The sequence below is a fragment of the Thunnus thynnus genome, chromosome 19 (genome assembly GCF_963924715.1).
Source record: "Thunnus thynnus chromosome 19, fThuThy2.1, whole genome shotgun sequence".
In the NCBI taxonomy this organism is placed as follows: Eukaryota; Metazoa; Chordata; class Actinopteri; order Scombriformes; family Scombridae; genus Thunnus; species Thunnus thynnus.
The window spans coordinates 570,855-593,598 of record NC_089535.1 but is presented as its reverse complement, the minus strand read 5'-3'; the positions used below and the strand labels follow the sequence as shown (position 1 = coordinate 593,598).

The following is a 22,744-nucleotide window of genomic DNA, read 5'->3' as shown; positions in this document are numbered from 1 at the left end:
TTTCATATTTAACACCAGTTTAACATTGACTTTGACTAAATAGTTTCACTCTTTACAAATTCAAACCCTCAGTCTCACTAACTAATAGTATTTTTAGTACTATTATCATTTATTAGTATTATTAGTTGTAGTATTATCATTATTATCTTCATTATTATTATTATAATTATGATGTAACAGTAGCTGAATGCTCATTATTTGATGTTCTGTGTTTAGTTTGTTTTATTCATAAATATTAATAACCAGTGTTTGTCTCTGTTGTTTGATCTCTTTATTTTAACAGATTTGGTTTGTTAGTGTCTGGTTTGCCTTGTGAGAATCAGGTGGGAGCCTGTTTACCTGAGCAGGGAGGTAGCAGGAGCATTTTCTTTAAAAATAAACTAGAGCTGTAACTCATGATTATTTCCACCAAGACTAATAAATCTAATCAATGAATCATTTTGTCTATAAAACGTCATGAATTGTCTCGTCTTTGTTTAAAAATGATCAAAATAGTTGAAGTTGATGAATCGTTGCAGCTCTAAAAGAAACATAAAGACTGTCTTTTGTCTTTAGACAGAATGAAGCTCGTACTCATGATTATGCACATTGATTTTATGACAAAAAACATTTTACTGTTTTACAAACAGAGATTACGTCAGCTGTTTGACTCATTTGGGGAACTTGTTGTCGTCTGGAGGGATTTTCTTCACTTGGAGCGGTGAAAGCGGGTGTTAAACTGGCTGGCTGACACAGAAGTATCCCCAACCAGACGCCACCATACCCATCAGAAAGAAAGCTGCTTTCACCTCATATATTATTTATTTATTTTTAACAATTGAGCACATGCTTCTTAACCTTTTGCTGTCTAAACTAAATATAAATGATATTTATAATTAAATGATATGAAACATGCTATTATTGATGCCGTTAACAAAGCCAAACTCTGTAAAAAGATAAAGCTGCAGCAGAAGCGCCGCAGCAGCATGTTTAAATGAATATGTAAATACACATAAATTTAACATTTATGTATTTAATGTCTAATTTAATTTGCGATCTTTTTTATTTATGGTGACAGTTAAACATTAAATTATATAATTTTTTATTTCAATTATTCATTTATTCATTCATTTAAGCATTTAACCCTCTGGTCTCTATGCTGGCCATTTGTGGCCACTTTGCTTTCTTTTTCTCTTTTCTTTTTTTAACCATTTTAGCTGTGTTAATGTAAATGACATAAAATTTCCCAAGGGTGTGGATTTTTTTCTGATTTTTCTATTTTTAACTTCAGCTCTTTAAATATGTCTATAATATGCTGTATACATCCAATACTACCACTTGGTTCTATCGTGGCCACTTTTGGCCCATTGAAACCCATTAAAACTGCACTTTTTAATTCTATGTTATTTACAGCATTACAGCATCTGAAGGGTTAAAATACTAAAAAGGAATGGATATTTTATACTTATGACAAGAACTGATGTTGGTTAAAAACTTTATGCAGTAAAAGTAGCAAATAACATCAAAATTTAAAAAAATTACAGACTCTACACAATTAGGCTACAGAATGGCCATTTTTGGCCACAAACAAACAGAAAGGATAGTGATTTTGAACAAGACCAGAGGGTTAATTATATAATTGTTATGTGTTAATGTATTTAGTTTCGGCCGTTAAAACCTCCCACAGTTTTCTTAGTTTTACGATTTTAAGAAAACTCTTGTGCTGTTATTTTGAAGCAGCTGACGTGTTTCCGGTGTGAACTCCTCTTTGGACGCGCGTCTCGGAAACTCGACAGAGACGAAAGTAAGAAGATGAAATAGAGGTGAAGAGTTTGAACAATTGAAAAATTGAATAATGTACCAGTTTGTTTAGGGTTCTGTTAGCGGGTTACCTGCGCAGGTGAGTCCAGCTGTCCTTACAATCTCATATATTGTAATAATCTCCATATTTTTATTAATTACTGTAACACTACTACGAACACCGTGGTGTGGAGACAGTTTGATGTTGGATATTCCGGTTAATCCTCAGTAACTATTGAGTGAGATCATTAATCTCCACCAGACTTGTTGTACATTTCAGAATGAAGCTTGACTGATGCTGCGCAGGTGATAGTTTTACCTGACGGTCTGTTATTGAAGTGTAATGCTTTGAAAACCTGCGCGAATAAACAGTATTAACGGAAAATGACGGACTGAAGTCAGGGCCCGTCTCTAAACTGCATGCAGCGTGGGTGACAGAGTGTGACAGAGAACAAGAACATAATTTAAGATATGACGATGAACAAAAAAATGATTGAAACGTTTTTTTCTGTTTGTTTTTTTTTTTTTACCACTTGCCCGATCGGGTAAGTGAGTTGCTAGATTTACCAGCCCAATGTGGCATTTTACTTGCCCAGGGCAACTGGGCAATCCTTATTGTTGAACCATGCTTTCTGACTGTTCATCTCTGAGTCCACATATTGCACTCACATTTCCTGTTTTTAGATTAAAACCATGAAATATGAACAAACAAGGTATTACAACCTTTTTTTTTCTACAGGGTACTAATATTTACCCGAGACAAACCATTTTTGTTTTAATCTGGGCCTCTTCCTACTATATACACAACACATTTTTAAATAACTATCATGCAATATGGCCCAATGACCTGTTACAGCTAGTTTTTCATCAATACATGTCTAATAGCTGTTTAATAAAAAAAGATATTACAGAATCAGCAGCAATAAGGTCACATACGAAAAATCATTAGATATTACAGATATTAAGAAGTAGGGCTGCATTTATTTTAATTAAAATTTTGGCTTCCAACAATTATGAAAACAAGATAATTGAGATAAAATTATTATTGTGCCGCATTTCATTTCACAATAATGCTCTAGTTTTGTTATATATCCAAGACACCGCTTTCCTTTACAGCGGTGCGCTTTCATCCCTCAGTAAAAGCCCAAACTAAGGCTGTGTTTGAAATGACATACTAACGTAGTATTCATACTAAGTATGACGTCAAATTAAGTATGTAGTGGGTTCCAACTGCATAGTTTGTGGATTTTGTGTATGTGAGAAATACCCGGATGTAAACTAGATTATCAAGAATTTCTGAGTATGCGGCGTGAGTTTACTGGACATACTCAACTGCCCCACAATGCATTGCGTCTCTTCACACTACGCAATGGAGGAGGAGTCGTAATTTCCACTGTAGGACTTTTAATATGTCATTTTATTACGTTTTAATATTTTTTCAGGTGAGAAAATAACATTTAGATTTCAACAATTGGCTAGTTTATCCAAATAACGTCTGTTTGTAAATCTGCTGCGACATTTTCGGAGATGTTAGGAGCCGCTGGGTGAAAGCTGCCGGTCATCTCAGCTGCTAGCAGCCCGAGTCCTGTGATGATCAGACTGTCAACATGTCGTCATCCCGGGGAGAACATGATCCATGAACTGATCTGTGCAGCTCTTACCGCTGGTTCTACTGTCTCTGCAGCATTCTGACATATGATATAATTCCTTCTGGAAAATAAATGTTGGTCTCACAGAAATCTAATAATTGTAGCTGCAACATTGGTTTCTTTGAATGTAAAGTGAAGCTTCATGTTTTTACTGGACAGAACAGCAGCGCTGCCTCTGGGGCTCTATATGTACACATATCACCACATTTACATAAATATAGATGTACTTAAATGAACAAATCAGTCTATATTAAATTTTGTTTTATTTTCAATTCAATTCAGTTATATTTATATAGCGCCATATCACAACAAAAGTCATCTCAAGGCACTTTTCACATAGAGCAGGTCAAGACCGAACTCTTTAATTTACAGAGACCCAACAATTCCCCCATGAGCAGCACTTGGCGACAGCGGTAAGGAAAAACTCCCCTTTAACGGGTAGAAACCTCAAGCAGAACCCGGCTCTTGGTGGGCGGCCATCTGCTTTGACCGGTTGGGTTGAGAGAGAGATGGTGGGGACACAGAGAAGCAGAATAATAACAACAAGAAGAACAGCAACAATAGATACATGACTAGCAGCAACAAACAGCAACAACAACAGGAACAGCTGGTGAAGGACAGAAGAAAGACATCAACATGTCAGAATGGTTATGGGGTTTCCTGTGGATGAGAAAGCACAAAGAACTCTGTGGAAGAAGCAAAGTTAGTAACATGCATTAATGGTACATGAATGCATACAGATGGAGAGGAGGAGGAGGAGAGAGGAGCTCAGTGCATCATGGGAAGTCCCCCAGTAGTCTAGGCCTATAGCAGCATAACTAAGGGCTGATCCAAGGCGAGCCTGGTCGGCCCTAACTATAAGCTTTATCAAAAAGGAAAGTTTTAAGCCGACTCTTAAACATAGAGAGGGTGTCTGCACCCCGGACTGAATCCGGTAGATGGTTCCATAGAAGAGGAGCCTGATAGCTGAAGGCTCTGCCTCCCATTCTACTTTTAAAGACTGTAGGGACCACCAGTAAGCTGCATACTGGGAGCGCAGTGTTCTAGTGGGATAATACGGTATTATGAGCTCTTCAAGATATGATGGTGTCTGACCATTAAGGGCTTTGTAAGTTAGGAGAAGGATTTTAAATTCTATTCTAAATTTTATAGGAAGCCAATGTAGTGAAGCTAAAATGGGAGAAATGTGGTCTCTTTTTCTAGTTTTAGTCAGAACACGTGCAGCTGCATTCTGGACCAGCTGGAGAGTCTTTAGAGACTTGTTAGAGCAGCCTGATAATAAGGAATTACAATAATCCAGCCTAGAAGTAACAAATGCGTGAACTAGTTTTTCTGCATCTTTTTGACAGCTGCAGGTAGAATGATTGACAGTTACAGGTAGAATGATTGACAGTTGCAGGGAGAGGTGTAACTGTCACAGTCAGTCATATGAAGTGAAACAGCTTTCAGTTACTTTGACCTCTGCTTCTGTTGTTGTGACCTTTAGCTCTGTAGCTCCACCTGCTGTTCAACAGGAAACATCACTGCTGCTTCACTTTCAACCCTGAAATAAAAAGTTGGATCAAACTGAGACTCCACAGTGTTTTAACTCCAGCAAACATCTCTGTCAGACACAGAGTCTGTTAGAAACCTGATAAAGTCTGAACCCTCACATACTGTTCATATTCTGACTCATAATTAGTTTCTACACCACAGATCTAGTTCACATTCATAAAAACCTCATCAGTCATCAATAAATGTGTGATTCATCCTTAATGAAGCTGTCAGAGAGCAGACAGAGTGTCTTCTGTTTGTTTATGGAGAAAAAACTTTACAATCTCACAATATTATGATCCAGGAGAACATTTAATATGAAGAATACAACAAATACGGCTCAAATTGGTACATTGGTCTTTAAAAAAATGTGTATCAGCTACACAAATATTAAAATATTCATATATTTTATTTGCATGTTTGTATACTCTGAGTCACTTTAGGAAAAGTCAGTAACACTAACAGAAATGTGTTTAGAGTGTTTTTACTGCTCTGAAATGTAAAGTGAACAGTATGTGAGGATTAAATGAGTCTTAATGAAACAGCTGGATGGGAAGTTACATCCACACATCAGCTTTTTATTGAGGCAGAACATAAAGCTGGTAAATATACGACTCACATTATCCTTTTTACACTGTTAACTTTTTCACATCACAGATCAAACTCACAAAATCATGTCCTTTTTATATCAATAAGTTGTGATATTGGTGATATATAGGTTCCTTCAGACTGAATGTGGGCAGAAGATTTCCACTGTAGAGATGGTTGAACAAGTTTTACAGTCTGCTGCTGTCCATCAGGAAGATTCTGTGTGGAGAAAATGAAAAACATGAAACAGTTTAGTGATCTGCTTCACCAGAGTTCAGTCAGAGCTGGTGGATGAAGAGGATTTTAAATTCTATTCTAGATTTTACAGGAAGCCAATGCAGTGAAGCTAAAATGGGAGAAATGTGATCTCTTTTTCTAGTTTTAGTCAGAACACGTGCAGCTGCATTCTGGACCAGCTGGAGAGTCTTTAGAGACTTGTTAGGGCAGCCTGATAATAAGGAATTGCAATAATCCAGCCTAGAAGTAACAAAAGCGTGAACTAGTTTTTCTGCATCTTTTAGGGACAGGATGTGCCTGATTTTTGTGATATTACGTAAGTGAAAAAAGGCAGTCCTTGAGATTTGATTTATGTGGGAGTTAAAGGACATATCCTGATCAAAGATAACTCCCAGATTCCTTACGGTGGTGCTGGAGGCCAGGGTAATGCCATCCAGAGTAGCTTTATCATTAGATAATGTGTTTCTAAGGTGTTTAAGGCCAAGCACAATAACTTCAGTTTTATCTGAATTTAATAGTAGAAAATTACCACATAATATATATGTATTATGATGGCTCATTATAAACACAATGTTATCTCAGTCTCAGGTCTCAGCAGTGAAACTAAATATGATTTTAATACAGATATTTGCAGGTAGGACACATTTTTAATCATTTCAAAGACTTGTGGCACAGAGATATATTTTATTATAATGTAATATAAATGTATGTAAATAAATAACGTGATAGTTTTATAGTTTATTTTTTGTCTGAATACCAGACTTCATTGTGCTGCTGAAACCAAACCGACACCCTCTGCTAAGGTTGTTTTTAAACAGTAGCACTTCCTGTTTAACATAGTCCCTTCCTGTTTTATCAGAGCAGGACGCAGCGCTGCAGGAGTGACAGTCTGATCAATAATTCAGATTGAAGAATCAGAAGAAATGACCTCACAGGGATCAGATTGAACAGGTAAGAAGCAGAACAGTGTTTGTTTCATCAGATTGTGTTTGTTGTTGTTGTTTTGTAGGAATAAGACGACCTGACTCTGTCTCTCTGTTGTTCACTGTTACTGCTGTTAATCAATAATCAATCCCTCAGTGCTGCTGCTGAGGACACTTGTTTAGATTAGTTTGTGGATTTATTTTGAGATGAGATCTCTTTCTATCATGACTGTACTGGGAGTGGTGGAGGACAAAGGTCACAGTCCTCCTTCTGTACAAAATAACTTCAGCTGTTATAATATATGAGGCTTCAACAGTGTGGAGTGAAGCTGTTTACACATCTGTAGCCTTCAGATTATCCACATCAGTACTACAGATTTATTGTAAGATAAGAAACTGTATGTCTCCACAGCTACACTTGCATGAACTAATTAACCTAAATTATCTTATTACAGTCGCTGCACCAGGGCGCTCTCTCTCTCTCTCTCTCTCTCTCTCTCTCTTAAAGGGGCAGTACTTGATCTTAATCAATTAAATTAAATTGCAGATTTCTAAATAAATGTACTTACATTTAAACATTGAGCCTTTTCGTATTATAACAAATATATATTTTAACAGTAGCTTATTATGCTGGAACATACAGAGCCCCTACTGGCACATGAGGCAAAAAATATATGTATGGAGGCCACGTTTTACTACATGAGGGCTTGAAATGCTGTTGCGTGTGCACGATACACAATTAGTTCCCACATTGTGATTAATGTGTGTGCAGGAGATAAGTGTATATACACAGAGCCAGAACAACAGACCAGCGTTCCTCCCTGGAACATGAAGTTCACCTGCTGCAACTTTCTGCTGCAGCGGTGACAAAGTGAGTTTTGAAGTGTGGGGACATACAGCTTTGGATGATGTAACAGTCATGATGAGACTGACGCTGTTTCAGCCAAACTCTAATGTAGCCTGTCTCACCTGTAAATGGTCACATAGTTTAATAGTTAATGTTACACAACAGCGTTTACACTGCAATGTGTCTGGCGTGACGTGTCATTCATAAAAAGGAAGAATATCAAGTTATGACCAACCAGTCTGGTGTGTGTGGTTATTCTGTAGCAGCCAGAGGCCTGAACTACGAAGCTGCTTATCAAAATGCTCAGTCAACCCGGGGTTTCCTATCCAGCTACGAGCGCGTTCATGTGAAAGAGGCGGGTCGTTAATAACGAGCGACGTCATCAGAACCATGAATGAAGTTCTTCATATGAGATGAGATGAAACAGTGAAACCAAGAACCTGCAGATTCAACCAAGTGAATGTAAACGAGCCTGTAATCATACAACAAACACTAGAAATCATAAATAAATCAAATACATGTAGGAATTATTCTATATGACTGAAGTATAGAGGGAGTATTTTCACTGTTTAGAAACCATCTGAATATGTCACATAACAAACTTAAAGTAACGTCAGACTGTTTCTGCTGCTGAAGCAAAGAGTGTAAAAGTATTTAATGACTGATGATTTATAATCATGGAGCCAATTAACAGTGAGGATTATTGATCTCTGGTGTTTATCTGCAGTTTTCATCACACAGTTGTCTGATGTTATTCTGACTGCAGCGATGAATCAGAGAGTAAAATCATCCTCACTGTCAGCTTCACTCCGGGAGAAAATCAAGTCAACTATTAAAATGCAGATAAAATCATCATTATGTGTTTAGTGTCATAAATGATCTTTCCGTTTGTTAGAAGCTCTGATTTAAAACCAGAAACATGCAACAATAAAATGTTTTTACTGATCTATAAAAATATATATTGAATTTTTTTTACCTGTCACTTCATCGTAAACTTAGGACTTTTGTCCATGTCAGGATCCTGTAGGAGCGACTTTTTTTCTCCCAGTGATCTGATTGGTCAGTGGTCGGGGTGTTTATTAAATTGAGCATTTATTGTGAATGGAGATTCCATTCTGGACGTAATTATGACATTAAAGAGACTCAAAGATTAACACTTTTTGTGGTTCTTAGAGTTAAACATTTGCTCTCATTCTAACAGGAAGTCTGGGGGATGATGGCTGTCAAAGAGGAGCTTTTGAGGACACTGGAAGAGTTGGGAGATGATGAATTCAAGAAATTTAAGTGGTTCCTACAGCAGCGGGGCACCCTGGAAGGCTCCCCAGTCATCCCAAAGAGTTATCTGGAAAAAGCAGACAGGCCGGACACTGTAGATAAGATAGTAGAGACCTACAACCAACAGTCTGTGGAAGTGGTGAAGAAAATTTTAGAGAAGATCAAAAGGAATGATCTAGCGAAGGAATGGTCAAACATCAGCACAGGAGCTCACGGTAAGCTGCAGAAACATGAAACTGGGACATGATGTGATCACACAAGTCTTGTTTTCTTTGACTTTCCTGCATCCAAACAGTAGATTTGTTGAGGAGAAGCAGGCTGCTGTTTGTGAGTTTAAGTTATGCAGATACATATTTAAAATGTATTACATTACTGAAACACCTGAAAAGTAGTGAATTACTAGAAGTTACAAGGAGTTTACAAGGTAGTTACAAGGACTCGTTTTCAGAAAGCTGCCTGAGTTGCTGAGAAGTTAAGCTGTTCTCAGGCGTTGCCTCTAATCTAACTTTGTGTTCAGTTTAAATGCACTTTCAGTATAGTAGTGCTGCAGAGCTGCACATGTTCTATCTGGGCCCTTGTAAGGTCGCGTGGCTGATGCACAAAAACTGAGACAAGACCCAGTTCTGCAGTCCAGGTTTACCTACCAGTGGAAACAATCTGGTGTAGCAACATGTACAGAGCAGGCCTGGCAAAAAAAAAAAACAATATTTAAAAAAACAGAAGAAATAACTAAATGCAATAACTGAAAAAACAAAGAAAGGGCTCAGCACTGCACTATGTATTAACTCTTTAACTCTTGGATCCTCACAGCTCTCCACGATGGTTTGTCTCTGTTTTGAGGTAAAATCACAACTGAAAAACTCAGGAACTCCAGACTCCTCCTTTATATCAGCTGGGTCCTGATGGTGTCAGGTGGAACTGATGTGGGACAGTTGGTCTGGCTGGACCTGATATTCTGTGCATACAGTGATTAGGTATTAAGAGGCACCTGTTGGCTCTCCTGGGTTTTGTCTCCTCCACTAAGGAGTGGCACACCACGTGCAGCGTAGTGACACACTGCTGAGGTGAATTATTTGAGTTTGGCTGTATGTGGGTCCATACTGTTGTCTGAGTTGGTGATAGGAGCAGCATCCCGAACAGAGTTGCCTGTGGCGAGCTGACTGGGACCACAGTTGGTCTTGCTCTGTTAGGGGTAAATTACTTGGTGTGTGATGAGTTCATGGTGTCTTTTTCAGGTGTTATGGGAAGTAAATAAATAAATTAGTTCACAGGAGAGCCCAGTGTCAGGGAGGTGTCTTGCCTTGATGTAGTGGTGTGTGCTGATGGACTGCGTACTCAAAGTACATGTATGGTGATATTTGGGAGGGTTTATTATGTATCTTGTATGCTGTATAATGTTGCATGTCTATATGTGTGTTTGTAGAGCTTCTGGAGCATGGGTCTACAAAGGTATTTCAGGGAAATCTAGCTGTTGGGGTTTGAATATATTTTCTTTTTAAATTGTTTCTGTCATGAGAAGAAGTTGTATGGGATTAATTATGTTTTGGTTAGCAGCTAGTGAGCCACTGCCTTGGTGGTGGTCTTCCTTTTTCTTTGTTGTTTTGATTTAATTACTTGCTTTAGTGCCAACCCATGCTGCTGTAAACCAGGTATGACGACCAGTGAATAGATTGTTAGCTCCTCTTGCTCTGGCTGGGTGTTTGTTTGTCACCTTAAGCCAATGGATGTTGTCAGATGGTGGGTGTGATTTTTAAGGTGCAGCTGATTGTCAACCAACCTGTTTCGTTGTGCTTAAAACTGTTTTTACCCAACCAAATTTATATTTTTGAAAAAGAAAGGTTTATATTTTAATATTATGCTGCTTCCTGGTCCTATATGCCTTATACAAATATAGATTATATTGCATATAAGTGATGAGCAATCAATACTTTTGATAAAATATAAATATTGTATAGTAGTGAGGAGAGTGTGTACAGACAATAAAACGATAAAGTTTGTGAAGTATTTTAATTGCTATGTGAGAGTATATTAGCACTAATGTCAACAAAGCAGCAAAGGTTTTTGGTATGGTTCGTTGTGGATCACACTGACAGATTATCTATTTTTATTGTCATGTTGGTGATGATGGACGTAATGTTGTGTAGCTTCAAACATTAAAATCACCTGCAGCATTAAAATGAATTTAACTCAGAAAATTAACAAATAGAACAAACTGTGGATGGTTACAAATCCAATGTTTGTTTGTTTTTTACTTTGCTGTTGTGTTATTCTGAGTAAAAAGTTTCAGTGTTTAAACAGTGGATCATCACTGTGGGTTGTGGATTATTAGTGTCGTACATTTATCTTGCGGCTCAGTTACCACTGAATAAGACATTCGTCATCTCAAATGCTTTAACCATGTGGATGAAATCACATTATTCACATTTTGTCAGTGTGATCCAGTGAATAAAGCTGGTTCTGCTGAACACTCAGAGAAGAATGACGACAACACAACACTTTGCTGTGTTCCTCTAATAATGCAGCTCTCTATTGTATTATAGGTACCGATATGGACGGAAACAAGGAGAAGGTAAGAAGCTCAAAATATAATTCACAAGATCTTAAGGACTATTTATTTTATATTTATATGATTATATTAATGTGTTTTGACATACAGTAATGTTTTTTATCTGTTATTTACAGCAGTCAGTGAACACTGAAGAGGGAAACAGGAAGAAGCAACAAACAGAAACAGAAACACTGCTCAGCAGACTTCACCTTCTAGACAAATATGAACAGAAGTTAACACCAGCTGACTTTCTTAAAATAGTTCCACCTGTAAAACATCATCATGACACATCTGAGAAAGATCTAGCTCACATGTTTCTTCAGAAGCTGATGATGTTAGACTACAGAGCCAGATACATTCCTGTAAGACAAGACAGTCCTGAGGTGACACGTGATCCTGTGCTTGATGATTTAGATGATCTTTTTAGCACCAGTGTTGACTCTGATCAGACAAAACAGTCTCATGTGCATCCAATGGATGTTCAAATGTCAGTATTTCACTGCTCAGACAGCTTCCTTAAGCAGAACATGATTACAAAGCTCTCACAGTGTCAGTACGCCTTACCTTTGCTTGTTCCCGACCCCGTCACAATGGATATCGAGTGTCCTCTGTGGACATTCAGACAAATAGCAAAAAGCTGGAAGATAACTCAAACCAAAGGTGATTCCAACGTTGTCACCAGGAAGAGTATGCCCATCTGCAAAGCTGAGACGCCCATGGTGTCATTTTTGCGTCTTGGTTCACTATCAGTGTCTAAATCTCAGCTGATGAACACTTTGATCAACGACTGTCACAGCACCTTCTTCCACAGAAACTGCCCAGGAAGCACCAAATCTCGCCATCTGATAGACGGTGTGGCGGAGATAGCATGGTTCTGCCCAGCTGGAAAACCCAATGATGCCTTCACTGACTGCATTGCCTTCTGTAATCTTCATGGTGATGCTCTGGTGATTGACAAACAGCGTAAAATACTGATGGAAAAATCTTCAGTCAATGTTGTTCTGTTAGCAACTCCGGAGAGAGGTGACAGAAGTACTACAGTTATCTCAGACCTTCTCAAGTCTTCAAAACCTCTCATTTGTCTCATTGTTGATAATGACTGTGGTGCAGTTAAGATCAAAGAGGGAAAATACAAAATGGGTCTGAAAGACAGAAGCTGGTCGGATGTTTCTGAAGAACTGAAAGGAATCATTGGAAACATTTTGTCTGGACCACATTTATCCTTCCAGCTAGAAACCATGGCTGAGGTCTCTGGAATCAGAGTGGATGAAGATGACTCAGTCTGCAAAAAAGGAAAATCTGCTGCAATGAAAATAGTGAATTTACTTAAAGGGATGGATGTTTCAAAGATCAAAGATGAATTTCTGCCTTGTCAAGGCAAACTGTGGCACGACTGGTGCAAAATAAACAAGGAACAGTATCGCCTCAAAGGGAACATTGAGAAGAAGAAATGTAAAATACAACAGGAACTAAAGAGAATACGTCAAGAACAATGTGCTGCTTCCCGTAGTGACCTGATCAAGCTGTTCATTGAAAGCCTCTCATCTCTGCCATCAGAGGAGAGAAAATATTTCCTGAAATGGATTCAGATCTTGCTAGATGCTCTCTCCACAGATGATCTGTCTTCAATTATCCAGAAGTATGATGAAAAATGGTCTGAAGTCTTGGATTTGAAGAAGAAACATGACAACTCTGATCAGCTAATAAAGAAGAAAATTCAGCTTGAAGAAATATCAGCAAAACTGCAGTCAGCTACTTTTGGCTTAGAGCACATCCTCAGAGAAATTGGACAGATCTATGAAGCCCATAAATCTCTGCAGAAACAAACAAAGACTGACTGGTGTAAATATCCTGAGCTGGCTGCAGAGCTGATGATATCAGGACATCCAATGGAGCTGATGGATGGTGATGCAGGTCATGTGCCTTTAACATGGATCTCTAGTCTGTTAGATGAAGTCATCATGAAACTGGGAGATCAGAGAGTTTTTGTTTTGTCAGTTCTGGGTTTACAAAGCAGTGGAAAATCAACCATGCTGAATGCCATGTTTGGGTTACAGTTTGCAGTTGGTGCTGGCAGGTGCACCAGGGGTGCCTTCATGCAGCTGGTCAAAGTGTCAGAGGAGATGAAGAAAGACTTTCAGTTTGACTACGTTCTAGTGGTGGACACTGAAGGACTGCGTGCTCCTGAGTTGGCAGGTAACACCACTCTTCACCACGACAATGAACTGGCAACATTTGTGGTTGGTCTGGGAAACATGACATTGATCAACATCTATGGAGAGAATCCAGTTGATATGTCAGATATCCTGCAGATTGTTGTTCAGGATTTCATGAGGATGAAGAAAGTTAACCTTTCTCCAAGTTGTGTGTTTGTTCACCAGAATGTTGCAGATATTTCAGCTGCAGAGAAAAACATGGATGGAAAAAGACGACTGCAAGAAAAACTGGACCAGATGGCCAAACTGGCTGCTGAAGAGGAGGATTGTGATGCTGACTGCTTCAGTGACGTTATTTCATTTGATGTGAAGAAAGATGTGAAATACTTTGCCCAACTGTGGGAGGGAAGTCCACCCATGGCTCCTCCAAATCCAGGTTATAGTGAAAGCGTCCAAGAACTGAAGAACTTCATCCTCTCAAAAGCATCACGGTCTGATGGGACGACTCTCTCACAGTTCAAAAGCAACATAAAGGACCTGTGGAATGCCCTGATGAACGAACACTTTGTGTTCAGCTTCAAAAACACACAGGAAATTTCAGTGTACAGAAAACTCAAAGTCCAGTATGGGAACTGGACCTGGACCCTGAGGAGCAACATGTTGACGATTGAGAACCAGCTTCATAACAGAATTGAAAATGGAAAACTTGAGGTTGACATCAGTTATCTTCATAAAGAAATGAGCAGAACATATGAAGAAATCAAAAAAAGGATGAAAACGTTCTTTGATGATGACAGAGACAAAGAAATGTTGGCTCAGTGGCAAGGACGATATGAAATCAACATCAAAGAGTTTCATGATGAACAGATGAGAGAAGTTAAAAGAAAACTGGATGAGATCATCCAACAGAGGAAGGCTTGTAAAAAGATGGATGACAAGAAAACAGAGTTTGAGAACAAGCTGCTACAAAAGAGCAAAGAACTCGCTCATCAGTTAAAAGACAAGACCAGAGAGGAACTTAAAAAGCAGTTCAACAGTGTTTGGAGCAGCTGGGTTACTGAGTTAACTGGAGACATAAAACCTATTAAGGACATCAAGTTGGAAGACGACCAGTTTATGATCCTGCAAGAACTTGGTATTGAATGGAGTCTTATAGATGAATCCAAAACCTGCGGCAAATACAAAAAGATATCAGTGATTGGAGATTATAGTGATTATGTGACCCCAAAGAAGAACCGTTATCTGGCATCTCAAGCAGCTAAAATAATGCTACATTACTTTAGGGAGTTTCTTCCATATGAAGAACAAAACCTGATCAGATCCTTCGTCAAAGATGTTGAACAACAGTCCCTTCATTTAATTAAGAGCAAACCTGTAGCTACAAGAGGCTACAGTCTCACTTACCTGCAGGAAGTGGCCAAGAATGTCAAAGAGAAAGTGACAGAGTTTGAATCAAAGAGGAAATATGCTCTTAAGAAGGAGTTTACAGTCGATCTCTTACTGCATGTGTTTGACAAGACAGGAAGTTGGATTTCAGAGTCCCACAAGAAATTCCAGAAGAACAATGATGCACTCGCTTATTTAGAAAGCAAGAAAATACAACATTACAACATTTTCAAAAGCTTCTTTAAAGGAAACTCCTCTGCTGTTGTTCTTGGAGAACTGATCTGTGAAAAACTGAAGGATTCTACTGTTGAAGCTGTTTGTAACAAGACCACCATTGATCTCGCTGGAGAGATGAGGTGCCGTTTCCCAGCATTCAGTGGGAACAGGCTGGACTTGGAGAAACATGTGTTGAAGTCACTGGCAGAGAAAGAAGACTTTGATGGTTTCATAAACTACATTTATCACCCAAGAGACCAAACGGAGAGTTTTATAAAAGAGGAAGTGGAGAAATACATCTTCACAAAACACAAAGATAAAGCACTGAAGATACTCAAGAAAAATGTTGAAGACATCAATAAACCTGTGAGTCAAGCTTTGTACACTGCAACACAGGAAGTCAAAACTCAGAGAGGAGACATTGACATGTGGCTGAAGGAATTTTCCAGTTTGCTAGAAGATGAGCTAACATTCGACAGGATTAGTTCTCAAAATTTCAGTGACATAAAAGATTTTGACTTTTTTAAAGAAGCGGTAGAGAAAGGACTTGCATCCATCATTAGAGAGCTGAGCAGCCTCTCATTGGATAAGATGAAGGAATTCAGACTGAAGCCAGATCAAATCCTCATTGATCAGCTGTGTAACTGCTGCTGGGTAACGTGTCCGTTCTGTGCAGCTGTTTGTACCAACACCCTGGAAGATCAGTCCTGATGATCACAGCGCGTCATTTCATCGACCAGGTACAATCAGAGGATGGCACTACAGAAACACAGTGGAGATGAGCATCGATTTCTGCACAACAGAAGTTGCAAGTGATAGATGTTTTTACCGTCGTCATGACTCAAAAGAGACCATTCCCTATAAACTTTATTGAACTGCTGGTCCAAAGTTTGCTAACTGGAGAATTACCCCTGATGAGTCTAAGCTGCCATACTGGAAATGGTTTGTGTGTCAATTTCAGAAGCAGCTGGAAAACCACTATAAGTTAAAATTCCAGGACAGAGGTGAAATTCCCAGCGAGTGGACGAGATACTCTAAAGAAGAAGCCATTAAAAGTGTGGATGAAATGTGTGAGTGAGTCAACACAACACAACTACAACTCTGCTGAAAATATGATACTGTTCTGTTTGATCAACCAAAGTGCTACAAAACAGTGTTTTCAGGTTTATGTTGATGTTATGATTGACAGGTGAATTTATATGTGAGTAATAAATGTGAACAGTCAGTGAACTAATACATACAGGAAGCTTTCTGACTGCTGAACAAACATCTGATTGAAATCAACACGTAAAACAAAACAACAAAAACTATTTGAAGGATTTTGTGTTTCATAAAAACTTAACATTAATTAACATTAATTTATCATCTACAAAGTCAGTTAGTCTGGAAATGCTGATAGTTTAAAATATAAATATAAAAGCAGAACAGAATATGTTGTTTGTTTGTTTGTTTGTTTTTCAAAGAAAGAGGATTGATGTATCTACTTTGTGTTGTATAAGATGAGTCAAAGGATATTTTAATGAAATCAGAACACATGAAGTTTAAAGTTCAGATTTGTGATGTTTGATGAGACGCATGTTGTAAGAAACTATTTTTATCTGTTTAATAATCAAAAATGTCAAAAAAAATCATGTCAAAGAAATCTGCAGAAACTTACAACATAAAAACATTTAAGTTGAGTCATTATCAAGTATTATCAAACATAATTAATGAATAATTAATGAAGATGATTTATGTTTGTAAAGTATTTGACATGTTCAGTTTATGTAATGTTTATCTGTTTTCAACCATTCTGTTATTATATGTATATTAATGTTTTTATAGTTTTCAGTGAACTTCTGCTCTGTTTTAGCTCTTTGAACATCCAGAGTTTATGTAAACTGTGTCAATTATTTTAATATTTCTAAAGATTTCATCATTTATTAAATTGATCATTCAGCGACAGAACAAAAATAAAAGTATGTTATCAACAAGCATAATGATTCATAATAAAAACTAATTCTTCATATCTGCTGAAGGACCAGATTAATGTTTCTGAAATGAAAGTCTGTATTAACTCATTAAACACCTGCTATAGACCACAGACTGTTTATGCTTTTGTGTATTTTTCCACATTCAGGTGTTTTTTATTGTATCATGTGATGCTGCACATCTCAAAAACCAGCAACAAATCTGACAACATGAAGTATCACCTTTGAATGTATAAACATATTATTCATTAAACATTTGGTGTGTTGTAGAATAAAGGAAGTTTGAGTTTTTTTCAAGCGTTTATCTACTAACAGTATGACAGGTAGCTGTGATATAAGATGTGATTGTCCAGCTGTTCTCTTCCCTCCTCTGATGGGTCAGACTGATCACTGCGCTGCTCAAATACAATTAATATTAGACAATTATTATACTGAGAACATAATTATATAAAGAGATCTGCTTCAGTCAAACTTTTGTTCAGCACAAACACACACAGCCTTCTGCTGTTGGAGAAACACTCAAAGCTTCCACATCCAGGTTGTTATTTAATTTTCTTTAATTTATTCACTATTTAGTGAATAAATAGTATTATTTAAAACTATTTAAGTAAACTATTGTTAAAATCTGCACTATTTTAATCACCATTTTAATATTTACGTTGGATCAAAATGAGCTGGTCTTTAAATCAGGATTAAGCTTCAAAAACAACAAAAGAAGATCATTTGAATTTAAACATTTTATTTTGTGTTGCACAGCAGGAAATACTTCAGTCTGAACATCTACATCTCTTTATGATTCATGTTTCTGACAATAACTGACAGTCTTTAACCAAACTGATGAACACAGCCTGTGTGAGAGCAGATGAGTCTCAGCAGATGTTTGAGGTCTCCTGTGATTCTGATGTATCTGATGACGTCCATGTCAACACGGTTCAGGAACTGGACTTCCTGTCCATCAGGAAGCTAAACTTCAAACACGTCTCCATCCAGCTTCAACACAATCTAAAACAGAAAAGATGCTTATAAAGTAAAAGTCTTTCTACTTTAGTAGCAAACCTCTGACACCTTTATCTCAAAACATCTCCAAACTAAACTCAAACTATCAGCTTGTCTAGAGGGAAGAAAGGAAATATATTCTCTGTGATTTTGGGCAAACGGACCCTTGAAGTTTTTAAAATGTAGCCGAATCTTCTACATCACTTTCACAAAGTTCACACATCTTCACTTCTTGTAGTCACATCTCTTCACCTCGACGTCTGCGGCCCCGTGTTGTTGTGTATTTCCCTTCTCTCATCACCCCAGCGACCTCATCTAAATGTCTGTTTGCAGAGCTCAGGATGCCACACGGGTTAAATATTAGACACATATTCAGCAGGCTGATTATAAAAAGCATTAATGCTTCACACACAGTGAAAGTACACATTGTTCCAGATTTATATTATAGCAATAAACCAAAATGTTTGTACAGATATCATTATGTTATTTAACTCCATTAAGGGGCTCATATAGAATAAATGTAAGTCTTTATCTCTCAGCTTTATTTTCAGCTCCACGTTGTTCAGTTCAAGGTTTCAACCAATTCAATTAGGAAATGAAAGGTTACAGTTTGTCATAGTGGTGACAGACTTGGAGGATTCAGGACCAGTTCACCATGTTTCCAGTGAGTCATAAACCAACAGTCAGTCATCAAATGAACATTAAAGCTGTTTTTCTTGCTGTAATCATTCCTCCTGTTCATACTGACCATTAGAAGATCCTTCATAATGACCTTACAATGGAAGTGATGGAGGACAAAAATGTATTTAAAAGTTTATCTGAAGCTAATATGAAGCTTCAGCGTCCAAATGAGTCAAATCAAGTAGATATCTTTCAACGTTACAGTCTTTTTATTACTCATTAACATTTACAAACTCAGAACCAAAAGATTTCTGCTTTGATTTCACAGATCTTGCTTCTTTCTTCTCTGAAAACTGTTAATAGTTCCATGTTTTTACTGCAGATGTGTTTGAGAAATAAACATTTCAAACTCCACATTGACTGTATTTTATTCCAGAGATCTTTGCTAAATATAAAAAAAAAACTGCTTTATTGTGTCTATCAAATAATAAAAATGAAACAGTTCACCTGCAGTGAGCTGAACTTTATCTGACTGACTCACATTTCAACAGCTTTCAACACAGAAACATATTCAGGACTTTATGTTAGGACTCACTGATGTGTGTGATGTACAGACAGATGACGACAGTTCAATCTACACTCACATAAAGTCAAACTAGACTCTACATTAGAGCTTAGAAGAGTCCACTTCAACCTTCCTCCTGGACTCATCACTGTGTAGATCATTCATTTTCCATGCAGCACTTATAGATATTAATCTGCAGTTCTATCAGTTACAACTTTGCCTTCTCTCTTCTTCACTTTGTTCTATTTTATAGTACAAAGATATAATTTAGTAAGAAGAATAACCAAAGTTATCACAGATTAACTTCACCACATATCTGCTTTTATTAATCTTTTCTTTACATACACTAACATCTGGAATCAAGTCCAATATAGCATGAAAAAATAAAAACACATGATGAATACAAAAATACATCAGCGAGAGGTGAAATAAAGTCACATGACAACTAAAATAAGTGGAGAAAGGACCAACGATTATTAAACAACACACAGTGACAGAAGAACAAATATCTGTAGATAAACAGCAGAGTGAGTTACGTCACTATTGTCTTGTTGCACCACTGAACTGTCCTTCATCACATGTCACAGAGAAACAGGACACACAACAATGCAACCATTTCCACTCTGTGTCAACTTTCCTCACATGTTGCTGAATAAATCACTTTATCATTCATTCAAATGACTGATTTCCTTTTAATAACAATAATAATAGTTATATAGCATTTTACAATCATAAGCACAAAGTTCTCTCCAGATGATTATAGTAAAATACAAATAAAGGAAATAATCTGATAAAACAGATTAAATGCCAGTAAAAGAACAAAGCTTGAATACAACAGTGTAAAATATCTGGAAGAGCATATAAAAATACTAAAATGATGACAGCAAATAAAACACAATTAAAACTGTTATAACATCATGACTCTATAATATAAGAAGAAATATAACAGTGATGTGATGATGTGAACAGTGTGTTGTGTTCAGCTTAGATGTGCAGACTCTTGTTGCAGCTGCAGAGGATTTCTGTCCTTTCTGCTCTGAGATCAGCTGAGACAAAGTCTGAAAATGTTGTGAGACGTAAACTTCAAGTCGCTCCGATAAACGTCGTCACGTCTACAGACGTCAGCTGTATGTTTCCTCCATCAGTCACAAGTTTTCAGTTTGTTGAATCCAGAGATTAAACTGAGTTTGTTTCCATAAACTGGAGTCAGTCGCAGCTCAGTGATCATCATCAGCACTAATGTCTTTCATTTATAACATGTTATAATAAACACTGGACATCTGTTTTCTAATCATAGAGTTTGTTTTGTTCATTACAACCTGAATGTTCTTTGATTCTAAACCTTATGTGAAGAAATCAGACTGATATTACAGAATCAGTCTTGTTGCTGCAGAGTGAACGAGGCCAAAAACTCTAAGATTTACTGTTCAAACCCAGTTTATCTACTGTTCCTGTCTATTATTGTTATTGTTCCCTTTATAGCTTTAAGCCCAATAAAAGCCTCCTGATACTTATCAGCTACGGCTTTGACATGGTGTTCAGTTGCAGATATTTGGAGTCGTGTTTCACAGAGGAAATCCATCAGTATCTTGATTTCCAGTCTGATTATTTCTTCTCTCTCAGCTCCGTCTGATCGTGTCTTTACGTCTTCACAAACCTTCTTTATACCATCCAGGTCTTTGCTCGCCGATTCAGCAATCGTCCAGAACTCTGCCGTCAGTTTCTGTTGCGCTGCCATTTTCTCTTTGTTTGTTAACCCTGTTATACAGTGATGAAGACTAGTAGCTGCTCCAACAAGAGAACCTGCTGTTGCAGCTCCAAATATTGCTAAACTCAAACCTCCAGTGAATGGAGCTGTAAGTGCTGCCAATCCAAGTCCAACAACTCCTGTAACAATTCCTGCATCTATTCCCTTCACGGATTTCTCCCGTATGTCTTTATATTCAGTTGTAATCCTCTGCAGCTCATCTGCAATCTCTCTCATCCTATTTACACGTTCTTCAAATTCGTGAAATGTGTTCTGTATAACAGAAAAAGCAGAAAGTTGTCCCCCGCTCCGTCTGGTCAAGGCCATTTTCTGAATGTTGCTCCGAACTAAACTTTTGTTTGGAGGACAGTCTGGTGTCTCGTGTGTGGAGATGTTTCCTCTGCAGAGTCTGTTGAACAAGATGAACTTTTTGGCTTTGATTGTAAAACTTCAGTCTGAATGTTTCACAGTCTGCTGCTGTGGAGAGAAACAAAGACGCATCATAAAATAATTCAGGGATCTGCTCTCAGTTCTTAAGTTCAACAGAATTCATTTCACTGACTTTCAGGTAAAAGTAAATTAGTTTTTTAAACATGCAGTGACAGAAATGTTTGTTAATAATATAAGAGATTAAAGTTGTAACAGAGTTTATGAACAGACTGATCTGAATGACTGGAACTGATTCATGATAAGTTTCACTGTAACTATGGATGAACAGATTTCTTCCTCTTTGCTGTTTGAAATGATGTTTTTGTTCTCACCTGTTCGTCGTTTGTCTGAATCCAAATGAGGAGCACCCTCTGGACTCAACTAGCAGTACTCTACAAGACACATCCACTTGGTTAGGTGTAGGCATAAGGAGTGAGATGGTTAGGGTTAGGGAAAGAATATCAGGGGGCGTGTCGTATAAGTCTGCAAGACTGCAATTAGACCCTTCTCTCTCTTTTGTCACACGTAGCATTACGTGTTTCCATCATCATGCCATGTCAGCAGGGTGCGTAGCATGGCGAGGGGATAAAGTACGCTCTCAGACGAGACTTCAGACATGTAGTGTTTACATGATGAATTAAATTTTACTGACCCTGTAACTCACTTAACAAGTGTTTATCTGAGTGGTTCTTGATGGTTTTGACGTTTGCTGGTCTGCTGCTTTACACAGCAGCTGCAACAGATCTGGTCTGAATGCTCAGTGAGATTCTTTCTTCACATGAACTGCTGAACACAGCTAACATGTTATAGTGTTTGAGGACGCAGTCTATTCTGTTGATGCACCAACATCTGGAGAGGCGACCTCAGTGAGAACTTTTAAAAGCCAAGTAAAAACCTACCTTTACAAACTGGCCTTCAATTAACTTAATGCTTATTACTCATTGCACTTTGTACACTTTAATGTCTCTTTTTCTAAAATTCCTTTTAAAAATGTATTTTAATGTGTTATTCTCTAATTTGTAATGTATCTTAACATTCTGTCATTTTATTGTATTTTAAGGTTTTTCAATGTACTTCCTATTACGCTGGTCAGAATAGAAAAAAGTGTCCAAAAGCTGAACACAAGTGGTGAAAAACAAATCTCCAGGTTCATTATGACATCTATAAAGAGAGACTTTGCATTTATAATTTGGAAATGAGAAATGCTTCTTCTGACATTATCACCAAAAACATTAACAATGCAGGTGCCTTGTTTGCTTCTGTCAACAGGCTAACAAAC

The 22,744-nt window shown here is 37.6% G+C and overlaps 1 protein-coding gene and 2 long non-coding RNA genes across 3 annotated transcripts; 1 reads left to right on the top strand and 2 right to left on the bottom strand.

Moving 5' to 3' along the window:
* Positions 1-6,652: 6,652 nt before the first annotated feature.
* LOC137170772 (interferon-induced very large GTPase 1-like) lies at positions 6,653-17,387 on the top strand. The gene is made up of 4 exons (XM_067574345.1): positions 6,653-6,737; positions 8,758-9,046; positions 11,372-11,400; positions 11,514-17,387. The coding sequence occupies exons 2-4, from the start codon at positions 8,770-8,772 to the stop codon at positions 15,846-15,848; spliced, it is 4,641 nt and encodes a 1,546-aa protein (XP_067430446.1). The 5' UTR covers positions 6,653-6,737; positions 8,758-8,769; the 3' UTR covers positions 15,849-17,387.
* Positions 17,388-17,826: 439 nt separating this feature from the next.
* LOC137170787 (uncharacterized) lies at positions 17,827-18,414 on the bottom strand. The gene is made up of 2 exons (XR_010924669.1): positions 18,356-18,414; positions 17,827-18,109 (listed from the first exon to the last, which is right to left on the bottom strand). It is a non-coding gene; the product is annotated as an uncharacterized lncRNA (long non-coding RNA).
* Positions 18,415-19,232: 818 nt separating this feature from the next.
* LOC137170789 (uncharacterized) lies at positions 19,233-22,328 on the bottom strand. The gene is made up of 2 exons (XR_010924670.1): positions 21,798-22,328; positions 19,233-21,513 (listed from the first exon to the last, which is right to left on the bottom strand). It is a non-coding gene; the product is annotated as an uncharacterized lncRNA (long non-coding RNA).
* Positions 22,329-22,744: the final 416 nt, after the last annotated feature.

Excerpts from the sequence above, each read along its gene's own strand:
- LOC137170772 (XM_067574345.1), top strand. The coding sequence starts at position 8,770 with ATGATGGCTGTCAAAGAGGAGCTTTTGAGGACACTGGAAGAGTTGGGA. Across the intron at positions 9,047-11,371 it reads CATCAGCACAGGAGCTCACG|GTACCGATATGGACGGAAAC; the intron begins GTAAGCTGCAGA and ends ATTGTATTATAG. Across the intron at positions 11,401-11,513 it reads TGGACGGAAACAAGGAGAAG|CAGTCAGTGAACACTGAAGA; the intron begins GTAAGAAGCTCA and ends TGTTATTTACAG.